This window comes from Pteronotus mesoamericanus, unplaced genomic scaffold (assembly GCF_021234165.1).
Source record: "Pteronotus mesoamericanus isolate MK-2021 breed Mesoamerican mustached bat unplaced genomic scaffold, CSHL_Meso_final contig_221, whole genome shotgun sequence".
Lineage (NCBI taxonomy): Eukaryota > Metazoa > Chordata > Mammalia > Chiroptera > Mormoopidae > Pteronotus > Pteronotus mesoamericanus.
This window is the reverse complement of record NW_026555092.1, coordinates 17,969,079-17,986,329: the sequence shown is the minus strand read 5'-3', so window position 1 is coordinate 17,986,329 and position 17,251 is coordinate 17,969,079. Positions and strand designations below refer to the sequence as shown.

Here is a 17,251-nt window from a genome sequence, read left to right as displayed (position 1 = left end):
TCTCGAGTCTCAATGATCCAGGTTCAAATCTAAATTTTGCACCCTTCCTAGCCATGTGACTTAGGGTGAGTTGCTTGACCTCTTTGAATCTTAGTCTCTAGCTGCAAAAGGAGATAATAATACAAGCTAGTATACAGGGCTGTTGAGGGGATTAAATTTTAGCAACACAGGTAAAGTCCGTGTCACATCTAAGTGCATAGTAATGCTAACCGGTGTTACCATAGCATGTAACAGATGTGTACCATGTGCTTGTTGGATTTAAATCTTTAGGACCACATAGGAGCTCAGACAGGAGTGGCTGTAGAGAATGCCCTTAAAATTCGGGGGGAGGGCCAGAAAAGAGGCTGGAAGGGAGTTTGGGACACAGAACTTTGGGAGGAGATTGAGGAGCACCCCAGTTCTGGGGCCAAAAACCTCCCCCCCAGGTCAAAGTTCAGCCCAGGTTCTGGGTGACCCTTATTTATTTAAAAAATACTGTTATTGGTAAATCTCCATTTGAGCGATTCCTACCGTTGGTGTGGGGATGGGAAGAAAAGCAGCTCACCAGGGAGAGGGTGGTTTGGTGTGGATGCAGGTCCCTCCCTAGTTGTGGTGGCTGGGGGATGGGAAGCCCCCTCTCAGAACTGGCTTGGACATGTACTCAGGGTGGAAGCAAAATGCGGGGCTTCCTTAGAGGAGCTGGGAGTGGAGATTCCGAGGACTGAGAGAGTGTTCAGGCGGCCCCAGCAATAAGCCCTCTCACAATGACTGCTTCTTGCCTTAGGACCAGGTCAAACACCTCCTCTGTGATCCATTTAGCAAACATTTATCTTGTCCCTACTTTGGGCCAGACTAGGCTGGGAGGCAAGTGGGATATGGCCCTTGGCTTCAAGCTCCCAAACCAGTGGAGGAGGCAGATGACTCAAATCATAATTATCATGTCAATTTGCATTGCATTTCTGCGCTGCAGCCTGGATAATTTCTTTGGTATTTTTTCCCCTGTTTTAGTATGTGAACAGCAGAAGGAACAAGAATAATAATTTCAGCTATGGTTACTGGACCAGCAAATACAGCTGGATGTGAGGCTGTCTGGTTGGGTGTGGGGGAGGAGGGGCTAAAATGGGATTCCCAAAGGACTTCGTCCTGGATGAGGGGCACCAGGAAGGATACCAGGCATATGCAAACACAGCATGGTGTGCTTTTCTACCACAGACACAGTGGCAGCAAACTAGAAAACACATTTAAAATAGGGAGCACCACCACCTGGAAAAATCACATCACTGCTGACGTTTTGGTGTTATGTCCTTGCCAGAACTTCTCTGATTTTAATGCTCAAACAAATGCATTAAGGAACTCTCAAAATACAAATTCTGTTTCAGTAGGTCTGGGGTTGAGACTGGGATTCAGTTTCTAAAAATTCTCCCAGCTGATGTGTGTATATATTTTGGGTTGTTTCCAATTTTTCAGTATTATGAAAGACGCTGCAGTGAATCTTTGCCCATAGATTTTAAAAAAATAAGCCCTGGCTGGTGTGGTTCAGTGGTTTGAGTGCCGGCCAGTGAACCCAAAAGTCCCTGGTTCTGTTCCCAGTCAGAACACATGCCTGGGTTGTGCGCTAGGTCCCCAGTTGGGGGCATGCAAAAGGCAACTGATCAATGTATTTCTTGCACATTGATGTTTCTCTCCTTCTTTCTCCCTTTCTTTCCTTCTCTCTAAAAATAAATAAATAAAACCTTAAAAAAAAAAAGTAGTTGTTTGTTTCCTGTATATAAATTCCTAAATGTGTATCACTGGGTCAAAGGTAAAGCATATTTTAAGACTTTCGATAAAGTGCAATTTCTACTCTAAAAAGGTAGAACAGCATAGACCCCCCCCCCCACTGGCAATATGAGTGCCCAATTCCCCACACCATTATTAACACATAAGTATTGCCAATTTGTAAACAATAGTACCCGATCTTTTTTTTCAATGTGCATGCACTTCTTTGAGGCTCTGTAGAAACAAAACACAATGAAAAAGAAAACAAATTTTTAAAATAAGAGAAAAAAATAACTAAAAAAGAAAAATAGTAAGGCTCTGTATCTCCCATACTTCCATGAACTTTGTGTATCTGTTGTAAATTGCCTATTTGTGTCCATGTCCATTTTTCTATTGGGATATTTACTTGTGTTCTTATTGATTTGAAAGAAGCTCTATTAGGGATTTAACCCTTTACTTTTTACAAATGTTTGGCATGGTATGCTTAAGAAAAGGCAAGCATTCAAGTAAGGCCTGGGCACTGGCTTGGTAGCTCAGCTGCTTAGAGCATTGCCCCGATCCGCCAAGGTTACAGTTTTGATCTCCAGTCAGGGCCTGTACAAGACTCAACCAGTGAAAGCGTAACAAAGTGAAACAACAAATCAATGTTTCTCTCTCCCTCATCTCTCTCAAATCAATAAATAATTTTAAAAATTTAGATAAGGCTGGGATTAAGAAGAGATGGGTCAGGCATCATAGAAGAGTATGCTGAGTGTAAAGTTCCAGACCATCATCGCCGTGGGTGCTGACAGGCTGCACCCAGCATCCCTGTTGCACTACAGCTCTTTCTGGAAACTGGGACGGCTGCACTCATCAGACAGCATCTCCTCCCTTCCCGCAGCTTACTTTGATCCCAAGGCTTCCTTTAGACTCCAGCCAGATTTCCTTTATGTTGACACATACTCCTCAGATGTGCAGTTCATTTTATTGAGGAACACTGACATCTGTAACCATATTTGAGGGAGGGGAATTTTCCAAAATTAATCTAATGTCCATTTGGAAGAAAATCAGCGGACTAGCACTAATTAATTTAGAAAAACTAAAAAGATAATTATGGCGGGACTAGCTGTATCAGGTAATAAAAAAGCACAAAAATTATGTAAGTAGTTCTGGCTTAGACAAGACAGATGAATGAATCAGATTTGAGGTCCAAAAGTAAACTCTGTGCTTATAACAACTTCATATGTGATTTAAAAAACAAAACAACACAAGAGGCATTACAAATCTGTGCAAAGAAGAGGTTGGTCTAAAATAAATTGGGAGGGAAAAAACAATTTAGATACTCACATTAACCATACACTAAAACATTTTAAAATAAGAATTCTAAAATATAGTAAGCAATGGCATTGACTGGTATGGCTCAGTGGATTAAGCACCGGACTGCGAACTGAAGGGTAACCGTTTGGTTCCTGGTCAGGGCACAGGCTTGGGTTATGGGCCAGGTCAGGGGCTGGGGGCGTGCGAGAGGCAACCACACATCGATGTCTCTCTCCTCCTCTTCCTCCCTCCCTTCCCCTCTCTCTGAAAATAAATAAATAAAATCTTTTAAAAGGAAAAAAGATAGTAAGCAATGGAATCAGACTGACAAAAGCTAACAGCTGAGAACACCCCAGCCCAAGATGCCGAGTCAAGGATGGTTCTCTCCGAAGAGACCGGGGCACGTTTTAAGCTCAGAGACTACAGATTAAAAAAAAAAAAAACAAATCAAAGTGGGCAACAGGGCAAACATCAGGGTGACTTGATAAAGAAACCCACTGGCAAAGCCTCAGCAGTTGCCATACAACACTCTCCTTTCAACAATGGGTTAATACAGAACCAGACACTTTATCTTGAATGATTTCTGGGGAAATTTTTAAATAAAAATGGCAAAATTAAAACTGTGTAAGTATAAAAGAGATTTTCAGACCTACAAGAATCAGAAACTTTATAATCTTAAGTGAAAAAATTTCACAAGGGAGGACTTGACCAAAGTAAAGGGAAAGACTAATAGGCTGCGCCAGAAATGGTGGCAGCCGCGTGGGATCCGGAAGGGAAGGGGGTGGAGGAAAGAGTAGGTGACTTACTTGAAATTGCTGCTTGAAAGACTTTTCATAAACATGCAATTAAAATGCTGTTTATTGGTGTTCAATTTTTAGAATGAAAGACTTAATTACAGAAATAGAACAGAAAGTATTATAAACTTGACAATGTGAACTAATAAAAATGGTAGTTGGAAGTGGGAGGAAAGGGATCAAAAAAAGTGAACTAATTTCCTCATTCTTCATAGAGGGTAATCAATAGATACTGCCTCAGGTGATAGATGTTTAAATATATTACTTAAAGTCATGGGGGAGCTCCAGAAGAATTAAAATACTTTAACAAAATCAGGAGGTACAGGTTGGAGATCATATAAATTCATTAAATCCTGCGTGTTTTATTGTGGAGTCACCAGGTACCATCTACTGAAAGTGCTACCTATTGAATATATGATGCTAACTACCCGAACTAAAATCAGAAGCTCCAGGAAATGACACTAGAGTTGGAGAGAGAAGCAAGCAAGCTGCTTACCCTTTTTGTATCCTTCAAGACTGTTTGAATTATTTTGATTTATTTTATCATGTGCATCCATTTCGTAAATAAAAAAGCTATACTGATAACCATTTTTAATAATTATGGCACATCTATAACAGAAGAGTATGTAGTGGCTTACGGAATGAGCTACTGACATGGAAAGAAATTTGCAATATACTTGAACAAAAAGGACAATTTGCAGAAAGCTATGAGTAGTATGATTCTCCTATAAAAAAATAAAGTTTATAGCCCTGGCGGGTGTGGCTCAGTGGATTGAGCCGGCAAACCAAAAGGCCTCTGGTTCGATTCCCAGTCAGGGCACAGGCCTGGGTTGCAGGCCAGGTCCCCAGTTAGGGGCGTACGAGAAGCAAATAATTGGTGTGTCTCTCACACGTTGCTGTTTCTCTCCCTCTCCTTCTCATTCCCTTCCCCTCTCTTTCTAAAAATAAATAAGTAAAATATTTTTTAAAAAGCTTATAAACATGTTTTATAGAAAATTCATAGAAAATGCCCTGAAGGATGTAGACTGAACTGTGACTCCCTCCCGGGAGCTGGGGGACACGGAGAGAAAGGGGACTTTAATGTTTTACAACTTCCTGTTGGAAAGATTTTTGTTGTTTTTAAAAACATTGTATGATTTTAGAAGTTTGTCTTTTTAGAAATTAAAGTGCTATTAATTCTTTACAGAACATTTGGAAAATTATAAAGAAAGGAATAACCCAACCCGCCCTGGCCAGGTAAGTCAGTTGGTTAGAATGTCATCCTGATATGCCAGGGCTGCTGGTTTGATCCCCTGGTCCGGGCACATAGAAAAAGTAGCCAGTAAATGCATAAGCAAGTGGGGCACCCAATCATTGTTTCTATCTCTAAAAGTTTCTATCAGTAAGTAAAAATGTCAAAAATCACCTAACCTCATAACTTTTGGTGTATTGTCTTCCAAAATACTTTTTCTCAGTGCGCCTGACCCCATATCCAGATAGAGGCAGGTAGCAGCATGGAATGAACCCTAGAGTCAGGCAAACCTAGGAGCGATAGCAACCCCACGGCCTTCCAGTTGGGAACCTTGAGCGGGTTACTCAGCTCTCATGATCAGCCTCATCCTTCCAGTTGCTCAGGCCGAAACTGTGGGGTCAACCTTGACTCCTCCTTCTCTACATCCACTCTATAAGCAAATCCTTAGTTTTACTTCTAAGATATAACCAGTATCTAGCTGCTTTTCACCACACCTGGACCTCCCTTCCTTCTAAAAAGATTTTATTTTTAGAGAGGGAAAAGGAGGGAAGAGGAACAACAATGTGAGAGAGAAACACTGATCAATCATCTCTTGCATGTGCCCTGATTCGGGACCAAACCGAAAACCAAGGCAAGTGCCCAGATTGGGAATCGAACCAGCAACCTTTTGCCTTGCAGGATGACACTCAGCCAACTGAGCCACAGTGGTCAGGACTGGGGGTTTTTTTGTTTTTGTTTTTTTTAACCCTACATTTTCACTACCCAGAGGGAACTGGTGACATTTCGTATTTCTTTCATTAAAAAATTTTTTTTAACATATTGATTTTAGAGAGAAAAAGGATGAGAAATATTGATTTCTTGTTCCACTTACTTCTGCATTCATTAGTTCATTCTTGTATGTACCCTCAACGGGGATTGAACCCACAGCCCTGGTGTATTGGGATGCTTTAACCAACTGAGCTACCCGGCCAGGGCCCGCCACACCTAGATTTCCGCCACAACCCTCCCTGAGTCCTCGGGGCGGCCCACTTGCTCTCTGACCTCACCCCCCAACTACTCTCTTGCCCTTCGTTCAGTGTCACAGCTACACCAGCCTGAACACATGGGGCACATTCTCTCCCAGGTGGGACCTATGCTCCAGCTGTTCCCTCTGGCTGAAGCTCATTTTGAAGATGTTTAGGCAAAATCTCTCACCAGCTTCAAGCCTTTCCTCAAATCCCATCTTTTCAACAAGGCTTCCTCTGATCACCCTAATAATCACACCCCTAATCCCCCTGCCTCCACTTTCTAACAAACTCATTATTTTTCACATGCATCCTGCTTCATCTTACTAGAGAGTAAATACCACGAGGGCAGAAAACTTTGCTCAGTACACCGATATGACTAGTACATAGCAAATGCTCATTAAGTATGTGTTGAATGAGTGGATGAGACCTCATTTTCTCATCTACAAAATGAGCATAATAGGACCCACCCTGTACTTTGCTAGGAGGATTACATGTCTCTCCCTGACTGGGTGCTAAATAAAGTGAGTCAGGAAAGATAAGCATCGTATGATTTCATTTATATGTGGAATCTAATGAACACAATAAACTAACAACAAAATAGGAACAGACTCAGATAAAGAGAACAGCCTGACAGATGGTAGAGGGGAGGGGGTTAGGGGCTTGTTAGAAAAAGCGTGGGGGCGGGGGGCGCAGGAAGAGATTACGCTAAAAGTTAAAAGCCTCAAAGACAGATGAACAGTGAGGGGATTACCAGAGGGAGGGAAAGGGGCGTGGGAGGAGGTGAGATAGGGGAAAGGGGGATAAATGGTGTTAAAAGGCTTGACTTCGGGTAGTGAAAAAAAATAAAACCACTACTCACCTCATGGAACACTCAGAGGCCAGCTTATAGCACCTCCTCCAGGAAGCCTTCCTAGACCCTACCAAAGAGTCCGGTGCTGCCTCAGTGTACCCACAGAACCTCTGTGGTAGGCTCACTCACCATGACTCTACAGTCTGGTTATCTCTGACTTATCTGTTTCTCTTCCCCATTTGTGGGTATCATTCATCTCTGTGTCCCCAGAAGTTCCATAGCTTGACAACAGGGTAGGATTTGTCTAATCACTAGTGGAGAGGCCACAGGGCTCAATGAGTGGATACCGCCATTTCCAGGGGCCAGAAGGCCACACTCCGTCCACTATCTACACTGCAAGAACTACAAGAATCTTCACTAGCCACTTTTCATAGTCACAGCCTCCATGCCACAGTGGCAGTGGGGAAGAGGCGAGGGAGGTAATGGGAGAGAGGGAGTGTGCCTCCTTGGAGAGGGAATCCCAGTACCCGGACATAGGATGGGGACCCAGAATATCCTAAGTGTGAGAAGCCAAGAGTACCTATGCTCCCAGTCCGGGGAGCTGATCCCGTGGAGGATGCTTTTTACATGCACTTGGTGGCTCAGTCTTCAGGGTTTGTAACCTCTCCTCCCTGAAGGTGAGCCCCATGCCCAGAGCCTGTCTTGTCACAAATACTCATGACACGCCCATCTCCTTAGGAGCAGGAAGTCACCAGAACCTACCCTTAGGTATTGACTTACAGAGCCCAGACTCTGGTTCCAGAAAGAGTTGAGACAGAGGCCCAGTTTGTAAGAAATCTGATTATTCAAATTTATTACCATCAAGAATTATGCAATGATGCTGTAGTTTTCTTAACAAATAGAAAACAGACTGTGTACAACAGTGAACTCTACAGCACTAGCATCCACAAGGTAAAAATGAATGTCTCATCCAACATTACCAACCCTGGATTGTTGATCTTGACCGAGCCTAGCTAGATCTTGGGACGTCTGCTCCATGTCCCTCGGCTAAAACAGCTATGCACCCTTCCCCGCCCCCACTTACCTACCTAGATAGTGCTGCCCAGAGGAAGAGGCCCTCTCCCTGCCCCTCAGCAAGCCAAGATTATAAGGATTGATTATAGTACCATTAAAAGGATTCCAGTAGTCTTGCCACATTGGTTTATGAGGGCATCTTGAAGGAGTGGAAAAGAGCAATTCTCTTGGGCTTTGAAAATAGCTGCAAACCAGGGAGGAAAATCATCTGGCCCCTTCTTGGAGAACAGACATGTGCTACCAGGCCCACTGGCCTGGACCTGAAGGGCCAGCTGTGCCCCTGCTTGGCCCTGAGGTGTGCAGGGTGTGGTACACACCCTGACCTGTGCCAACTACCTTGGCCACATGGCCAGACCCACAACCTACCAACACCACACCACACCGCCACACCAAAATGCTGGGGACAAAAGCCAGCCTCTGCGGGTCCAGAGGTCAGCCTGGCAGCTCCCCAGGGAGCCCCAGGCAGAGGGAGCCACCTCCCCTCTCAGGGATTTGAAGCAGAGGCCAGGAAATGACTTTTTTTTTTCTTTTTTTCTTTTTTTTTTGATTTTTTTGGATTGATTGTTTTTGTTTTTTGTTGTTGCTTTTTTTAACCTTTGCAAACACGATGGTGATGAGGAACCCGTTGCCAGGCGCCCCCAGCCACGTCTGTGGTTCTGGGCTGTGAATGTTACACACACACTGGAGTAGATGACTGGGGCTGAGTGTTTCCTATCTCTTCCCCGCCCACCACTGTCTGTGGCGCCTAAAGTAAGGCTCTTAAGGAAAAACAAAACAAAATTAAAAAAAAAAAAAATTGTTCCCTGCATTTGGCTAAAACAGGATCTTTCTGAATGCCTGGAAGAGCAGCGGATCAGTGAGGCTCCCTCAGTTTAGGCTCCGGCCCCAGCTCCACATGTGTGAAGAAGGCATGTTCATCCTTCAGAAGTAAAAGTTATACAAAAAAAAGGATCCAAATAAACTCAAAAAAGAAAAGAGATGACACCCCAACCCCAACAGCAGCCTGTTCTGCAGCTAAGAATTTGCAAAAGGAAAAGTCAGAGGGAAGAGGCTAGAATCCCTTAGTCTACTCCACTTAATGTATAAAAAGGAAGCTTTGCCCCATCCCCACCCCATGAGAAGAAGCATGAGAAACGCGGCAGCAGAACAGAGAGTTCGAGTGGGCTCCGGGCAGGCCTGGAGGACAGGGATGGGCTGCCTGCCAGCCCACCCACTCGCTGGGGGTTTCTGGGCTCTCTGTTTGGTGTGGCAATGTTCCTGAAACGCTGTGATCCCAGTGGGCTGTGCTCTGCCAACAATGGCATCCGTGCGGGAGGGCTGGATGATGGTCGGTATGGCTCAGAAGAGCTGGGTCCCCTCCGGAGCCCCCAGGCAGGGGCGGCGAAGGAGAGGCTGCGGTAGTTACGTTGCATAGTGATCAAAGCTGCCAAGGTACTCCAGGGCTGCATGGTAGCACAACTGGTACTGGTCCTGCCGGGACAGGGGGACGGTCAGCATGGGCAGGGCCAGCAGGTCCCCCCAACACACTGCCAAGGGCACTCACACAGCAACCAGCAGGCCATGGGCTAAGCCTCTGCTGGCCAGAAGCAAATGCTGGACTCAGACATCTGCCCCAGAGTGTCCAGAGAGACTGAAATAACCTCTGGAAGCTCATCTTTCTCCCTTTCCCGCTGCCCACATCCACCTACTGCTCTCCTGTAAGGATTCCTACATCCAACCCCAGGTGGAGCTAGGCGCACCACTGGTGCTCAGTGCAGAGCTGCTGCAGGAGGCATACGTCCCACCCATCCTGCCCTAGAGCCCCAGGCAGAGCTGGCCGCGGTCAATGTCAGTGGTGTGTGCTCGTGCACCGGCCCACATACCTCCGTCTGCACCATGGCTGGGCGCTGTGTGCGCAGGGTCTTCACGGTCTGGAACATGTCCACCACGCCCTCGTAGCGCATCCGCTCCAAGACGATGCTCAGCGTGATGAACACCCCAGTGCGGCCCACACCAGCACTGTTCAGGGACAGCGTTAGGTCAGGGGTCCTGTCTGCCAGGCCTGCAAGCCACCCCTGCCCCGGCCCAGCCCTCCAGCAGCTGGCCCCACCTGCAGTGCACCGTGATGGGGCCATCCTGTCCAAACTGCTCCTTGGTCTTGTGCACCTGCCCAATGAAGTCAATGAAGCCCTCTCCTGTCTTGGGCACACCCTGCTCTGGCCAGTCTGTGAACTGAAACTGCCGGATTGTCCTTGACTGCCCATCCTGGGGAGAAGCGGGAAATGAGGTGAGTGCCTCAGGCTGCAGCCCCACAAGGCCAGTGGGGTAGGACAATGACACACGTAAGCACCCTGGGAGTTGGCCCCCCAACCTCTTCTCATTGGGGCCTCAAATTCTTGCCGCTGGAGCTAGGGTACCATGCAGGCAGGCCCCGCCCCACACGTGCTCAGGCAATTACATTCTTCTTGGCAAATACACACGCTCCCACTGTCCAAACTCACCCGGGCATCCGTGACCTTGAACTCACGCAGGATATACTGTGGCATGTTGTACTCAGCCATTGGGTCAACGACAAAGTACTGGTAGCGAGCAGAGCGCTCTGCTGGCCAGTACTGGTGGCATTTCTCCTGTGGACAAAGGGCCCCGTCCCCATGATCAGGTGGGGAGGAATGGGGTAGAGGGGCTCTAGGTATCAGAGGATTCTGGGACAGGACCCCTCAGGTGGCGATAATGGGAGGTGGTGGTCAGAGACTATGCTGATGGGGGGCTGGGTTATGAAAGGAGAGAAGAGTAGGGGGGTGGCTGGTGTACTGCCAGGTAATAAGAAGGGCCCTGGGTGGGGGGGTGGGCTCACCCTGCCCATCTCCCGAAGCCTGGTCAGCATGACGATGATGGTGGAGTTGTGCTCCCATAGCATGCGCCAAAAGTCCTCGGTGCTCTCTGCCAGAGGCCCTTGCGTGGCTATGTAGGCCTTTTGCTGTCTGGGGTGGACATAAACTGGACATGCTGGAGGTGCTGTGCTCCCAGAGTCTCCCCAAGACTGCCTAGTCTCTTGGGGCCCCACTCTCCCCTCCTCCAGGAAGTCTGGGCAGGCCCTACTCTGCTGTGCCCCCAGCCAGCCAGCCACAGGCCTGGGCTCCCACAGGGTATGGTGGGCAGACACAGGCATGCTGACCTGTAGCCATCCAGGAAGCTGGCATTGATGTAGTCGGAGCCCTCGACACCCCGGATGGGCTGCAAACACACACGGGTCAACTCATAGGGCATGATGTTCACCAGGCGGTTCTTGAACTTGTTGCAGGGCAGGTTGGCGCTGATGAAGCGGGACGTGTGGGCCTTGGAGCTGGCCAGCAACTAGCAAAAGGGAGGAACTGATCGGGCCTGGCTTCCTGGGGGACTCATCCTCTTGACCCAGTCCAGGCCCACCCTTTGGCCCACCTTGAACTCAAGCTCCATGGCAGTCACGCTCTCCCCAGGAGGCACTTGGCCCAGCTTCTGGATGTGGGCGTAGAGGTTGCGGGCAGGCACCTCTGTGTGTCCACACGTGGCGGCCTCCAGCAGCGCCTCGTGGATGAACACATACTGGTCCTCTGTCTGCACCATGTAGTTGCGCTGTGATCGCATGCATGTCACGTGGCCATAGATGTCGACCGTCTTCTCATGCTTCATGCGCTCCAGCATGGCGTCGATCACGATGAAGCAGCCCGTGCGGCCCACACCCGCGCTGCAGAACACGGCTCAGCTGGGGGCAGAGGTCCACCCACCTCCCGCCCCACCCCTCTGGTGGCGCTGTGTCCCCTCACCTGCAGTGTACCACCATGGGTCCTGCGTCTAGTGGGTTGCAGGCCTTGACCCGTCGCAGGAAGGCCAAGATGGGGGTTGGGTACTCAGGAACTCCATGGTCCGGCCAGGCCATGAACTGGAACTGACGGAGTTCCCGCTTCTCACTGGAGCCACTCTGGGGAGAACAGTGCGGAGTGACGGTGTGACTAGGAGACTGTGCCTGCTACAGGCTCCGGACAGAGTGACCCTGGCCACTCTGGCTGGCCATGACAGTGCGCTCCCACGCCTCCGAGCCCTTAACCTCCGACCCCGAGTTCTCGCTTGCCCATACCCAGAACGCCATGCTCAAGACTACTGTCCTTCCAGGGCCTGGGCGGCGGACAAGCACCGCAGGGCCATACCTTGTGAAGTGCAAAGGTGCGCACAGTGTACGTGGCCAGCTCCACTGTGTCCAGCAGAGTCACCTGAATGAGGCCGTAGGTTTCAGTGCCACGGACTGGCCAGTACTGATCGCACTTCACCTGTAAAGGGACAAGCAGGGCAGGGTGCAAAGATGTTTGGAAGTGCCCAAAGGTTCAGAGGGGCAGGGGCCCTGAGGCAGAAGCAGGGAGGATGGTCTAGCCTACCGGGATACAAGATCCCCCAGCCCCCAACTCTCAGATCCACTCTGCCCTTCCCTCACCAAACCACATCAGGCTCTCACGCTATGTCGCCACCCCGGCCGTAGCTGGGGGACGTGGGGCCGTAATTGAAATTTATTTATTCATGACCAGACCATGCCGAGCACATTTTCTGCCAAATTTACCCATAATGTTTATGTGCCATTTTCAAGCTCTGTAAATTTTACGTTCCAGTCAATGCTTTGCAGCGCAAAAGCAGATATAACAGCAGCTCTTTCCACTAATTAACTTAGGAGATGTGTTAATGCCCCAGGAACACTCCAGCGTCTGGGGAACATGTCAACATCCCGGGAACATGCCAGCAACTGGGGAACATATTAACATTCCCAGAAAATGCAGCATCTGGTGCAACATATTAACATCCTAGAAACCCACTTGTGTCTGGGGACCATGATAATACCCCAGGAACACAACAGCACTTGGGGAGTCCCTTGCAGATCTTCCTTCCACAGGGACAGCAAAAGGTGCCCAAAGTCACCTGGTAGCTGAGGATTTCCCACCTCACCTCCCGGCAGAGCCCTGCACCGTCTCACCCGGGACTTCTCCTCCAGCCGGGTCATCATGACCACAGTGGCTGTGCGCTGTTCCCACACCATCCGCCAGAAATCGCCCATGGTTTCGGGCAGCGGGCCCTGTGTGGCAATGTAGGCATTCTGCTTGCGGTAGCCATCGATGTAGTTGGCATTGATGTAGTCGCTGCCGGGGACACCTATGGAAGGGCAGGGATGCGGGAGGGCATTATTCCAGGGCCCCCACGCCCACCCGTCACACTTCAGCGCAGCCCCAGGACTCGTGGGCGTCTTCTGCAGGATGTACTGTCACCCCAGCCAGTAAGGAGGAGAGCAGGGGATGGGAGGGGGCCCGCCCTTGGCTCACCATCGATGGAGGTAAGGATGACACGAGAGTGGTCGTAGGCAATGACATTTGCGTAGCGGTTCTTGGGCTTGTTTACCTCCAGGTTTGAATTCTCCCACGTGAACTGCTGTCCAGGGTCAATGGACTACAGAGAATGGAGGAAGCAGGTGGAGAGGGTAAGAGCTGAGGTCTGCCTACTGCCCCCAAGGGGGACCTAGCCTTCCAGGGGGTGCCCACATCCTATCTTTGCTCCCAGGCCACAGCCAGAGCCTCTAGTCCATGGTTCCAGTGAAGAGTGAGCTCCAGCTCCCCCCAGCCATGAAGTTCAGGGGCTGCCATGCCACTTGTGAGGAAGGCAAAGGACCAAAGCTGCTTCTGGCTATGGTACCAAATCCCCTTGCATGTAGAGTGATCGGGAGTGAGCTTGGGGCAGGGGAAGTTCCCTCAGGCCCTGCACCCAACTAATGAAATGAGCGTAGAAGGAGAGGAAGCAATGGCAGCCAACTGTGCAGTGCCCGTCACTGCCTAGGGCCCTGGACACCCACTGCACTGCCTTGCCTGCTTCCCCTCCTACCTCTCTGGCTGGTTCTCTTCTGACTCCTCTCCTTCCACCTGCCCATTCCATAGGCAGGATACAGTGCTCTTCCAGGGTTCACTCCCCAGCCCTCTTCGACCTGTACAACGTTTCCTGGGTGACCTCATTTGGTCTCAGGATCTTAAATGCGCGTGCTGGAGCTGCCCATAACCCAGCTTGCAGCCTCCAGTCCAAACAGCCAGCAGCATCTATACAACAAACAATCCTACACAATGTAGATCTAATGGCCAATTTCCTGCTTAGTGACTTCCACGGCTCCTCATTGCCTCACCTCAGACGATAATAATAACAGCTCAATCTTAGTGAGAACTTACTGTATGCTTGGCACTTTTCTAAGCACTTTGCATGTATTCCCTCATCTAAGCCTCCCATGAAGCAGGTTCTATTATTATCCTCCTTTTACAGATGGATACAATCCATAGTTCTCAGCACAGCACACGATGTCCTCCACGATTTGGCGCCAGCCAGTTACTCTCCGCAGGATTGCGTACACTGCTCCCATTGCGTCCACCCAGCACACCCCACCCCGCAGCCTACCTTCTCTGCGCGTGCCTGTCACGTTCACTACTAAGGCACATTATTCTATTCCATGTTGGTTATCTGTTTGCACTCACTTCCCTACGGACTGAGCTCCCTGAGGCCATTTGTCTCCATATCCCCAGCACCCAGGAGAGAAATGGTAGGTGCTTGACAATGACTGATGAGTGACTGACTGACCATTAGAAGTAACAGAACTACAGGATCCTAGCTGAGGAAAAGCCCACAGCAGGCCAGGGTAGTCAGAGAAGGCTTCCTGGAGGAGGAGGGTCTTATAAGGAGAGCTCAGACTGGAGAAGAAAAGTGGACAGAAGGTGGATGGGGGAACACTGGGCCTGGACAGGGAGCACAGAGCCTCACTGGGAGGAATGGCAGGCATGGGACACAGAACTTAATGTGTGCAGGCTGAAGACCATGAAAGGCCTTTCTGGCCAGCAGACATGGAAGCTGCCCAGCTGATAAATGGGAGGCAGGGAGCCCAACTCCCTGGAATTGTTACCCTCAAAGCAGGAACTTATGCAAAGCAAGTCCCCAGTGGGTGCTCCACAGGGAGAGGCGGCATGCTCTCCTCATGGCAGAAGTGTTCGCCAATCTGTCTGCCAAGCTCAACTTCCTCTGCAGAAACCTGGCCCACAGGCCTTGGAACCTGCTTACCCACAGCCCGTGGAAGGGGAATCTCGGTGCTCAGGATACCACACACACAGCTTGGACATCTGACCGGAGAGGAGCAAACTCCCAGGCTGGGCTAAGCCAGCCTTTCCCAGACTGATCGAGGGTTAATCCCACGCGAGATCGATGCCAGAAGTGGGGGGAACAGTGGAGCTGGGCCAAAAGGACAGCTCCTTCCGGGCTCCTCAGAGAAGGCGGGGCTCCCCTTATTACCTCCTCCACTAGCAAAGCGCCTCCCAGCTGGGCAACCTGGATGTCCTCAAGACCCCAGTCCCAGGGAACACTGCTCTGAAGTCTGAGCCCCCTGCAGGTAGGGGTCAAGGACAGAGGGAAGTGAGCACATAGAGGGCCCTGAGCAGGAGGGTCTGCGCAGCCTGAGCTGAGTGCCCTGACTCCCCATCTCTGTGATCTGTGCAGCTCTGATAACATGTGAGTACATGCAGGTGCAAGGCGCCGGCTGGGCTCCTGAGTGTCAGGCAGGCCTGGGCGTGGATTCTGGCTCCACGACTCATTAGCTGTGTGACCTTGGGCAAGCTACTCCCCCTCTCTGAGCCTCGGCTTCCTCATTTATAAGATGGGGTAACAACAATACTCATTTCACAGGGTTGTGGAAAGGACTGAATGTGATGGTGCATGCCAAGTGCTTAGCCCGGTGCCGGCTCAGAGTAAGCTCTTGATAAATGCCAGCTATTATTATTGGTATGTGTGTGTGTGACCTTTTGCCTGCCTTGGTGGGCCTTTGGGCCTGTGTCTGAGTATCTAGGCCTGAGGTACTGGAAGGTTCTCAGCCAGGCCCAGCACCTGAGTAGCCAAGTTCCCGACCTGTCACTGCTGACCCCTCCCATCTGCACTCTGGTGAAGCCCCCAACCCACAGTTGGGACCTGAGACAGGACGGAGGCTGGCATGGCGCCAGGCCTGGGCCAGGCACGTGGCTGGGGGCGGGGCGTCTCACCTCATACTCCTGGGAGAACTTGAGGCCATCGTTGGCTTTGAGGCGTTCAATGTTGTCCGCTAGGTCAGTGATGGGGATCGGTGGGTGGTCTCGCATACCTACAAGCACACACAGGGTGAGTTAGCATGAAGCCTGAGTGAGGTGGTGGAGACAGCCCCAACGCAGGTATGTGCACACGTGAACATGTGTGACCATGGAGCACTTGGCACTGGTGGCATGGAGACAGCGGCACATGCGGCGCAACAGGAATGGCAGAGCACACAGCGGCTGGAGTGGGGGAGGACAGAGAGGGAGTGTGTGTGCCATAAGCACGTGTGAGCATGTCTGTGTGACGCGGCGCTGAGTGGGGGCACCAGGGCCCCACGTGGTGGGTTCTCAAGGCAGAACAAGAGGCTTCCTCCCTCCCAGCCTGGGGCTGAAGCCCAGGTCAGGGGCAGCTGGCAGGATGGGGCTGTGGGCTTCTTCAGCCTGCCCCTGGACCTCAGGGGTCCTGTCTGTGGACAGCCCTCCTGCCCCTCACTGGCGCCAGTCACCATGGGAGACTCCATGATGTCACTGTCCCAGCATCAAGCACGTGGATGGAGTGAGCAGGAAGTACAGAGATGTGGCAGAGTGATGGGGAAGAACACGGAGAAGCAGGGATGAGGGGGGAGATGTGGAGACAGAAGAGACACCCAGAAAGGTCTCAGACTGAGGCTGGAGGCCAGAGAGGAGGAGAGATGGGGCCAGGGCCACTGGGAGGGAAAACAAAGCTGGAGGAAACAAGGAGGAGAGAAGGAAAATGGAGAAGGCAAAAGATGGGACAGCAAGAAGGGGGAAGGAAGAGAGGAAAGGAGAGAGGACAAATCAAGGAAGAAGGAAGGTGATGGGGGCAAGAAAAAATAAGAGGAAACAGACACAGAAGCCAGAGTAGGCCCCAAACATGGGAACTTGGAAAACTAACTTGAGATATTCGGGCAACTGGGGACACTGGAACCTGCAGGGAAAAAAAACAAAACAAAACAAAAAATAGCAGGGCAAGAGAAGAAAGCCCATTAACCTTCTCTGGTTACATTACAGTGGGGCACAGCAGAGGGTGGGGCCAGGTGGCGAAGGGGCTGAGAGGGACTGGGAGGGGCAGGCAGCAGGAGGAGGGGACCAGGGGACAGTGAGGCAAGTCCCAACACAGGCCTCCCTCCGCCTCCCCGGGAACAAAGACAAGTTTCCCACCCAGAGCTGAGCGCTCCCAACGCCCCGGGGCCTGGGAGGCCTCTTTTTATGACCATGTTCTT

General features: G+C 50.3%; 1 protein-coding gene across 7 annotated transcripts in view; it reads right to left on the bottom strand.

Annotated features, from left to right (window-relative positions):
• Positions 1–8,041: 8,041 nt before the first annotated feature.
• PTPRF (protein tyrosine phosphatase receptor type F) overlaps positions 8,042–17,251 on the bottom strand; it is an 83,488-nt gene continuing 74,278 nt past the window's right edge. For 4 of the 7 annotated variants that reach the window (XM_054572087.1, XM_054572090.1, XM_054572088.1 and 1 more), the window contains 13 exons: positions 16,924–16,956; positions 15,981–16,078; positions 13,248–13,371; positions 12,905–13,080; positions 12,093–12,212; positions 11,712–11,866; positions 11,347–11,632; positions 11,084–11,262; positions 10,763–10,889; positions 10,410–10,535; positions 10,019–10,173; positions 9,792–9,927; positions 8,042–9,399 (listed from right to left, as the gene is read on the bottom strand). In XM_054572087.1, the coding sequence (XP_054428062.1) occupies positions 9,331–9,399; positions 9,792–9,927; positions 10,019–10,173; positions 10,410–10,535; positions 10,763–10,889; positions 11,084–11,262; positions 11,347–11,632; positions 11,712–11,866; positions 12,093–12,212; positions 12,905–13,080; positions 13,248–13,371; positions 15,981–16,078; positions 16,924–16,956 (1,784 nt within the window). In that variant the 3' untranslated portion in view covers positions 8,042–9,330. The remainder of the gene's footprint in view (positions 9,400–9,791; positions 9,928–10,018; positions 10,174–10,409; positions 10,536–10,762; positions 10,890–11,083; positions 11,263–11,346; positions 11,633–11,711; positions 11,867–12,092; positions 12,213–12,904; positions 13,081–13,247; positions 13,372–15,980; positions 16,079–16,923; positions 16,957–17,251) is intronic. The other 3 variants (XM_054572089.1, XM_054572092.1, XM_054572093.1) reach the window with 1 other exon arrangement.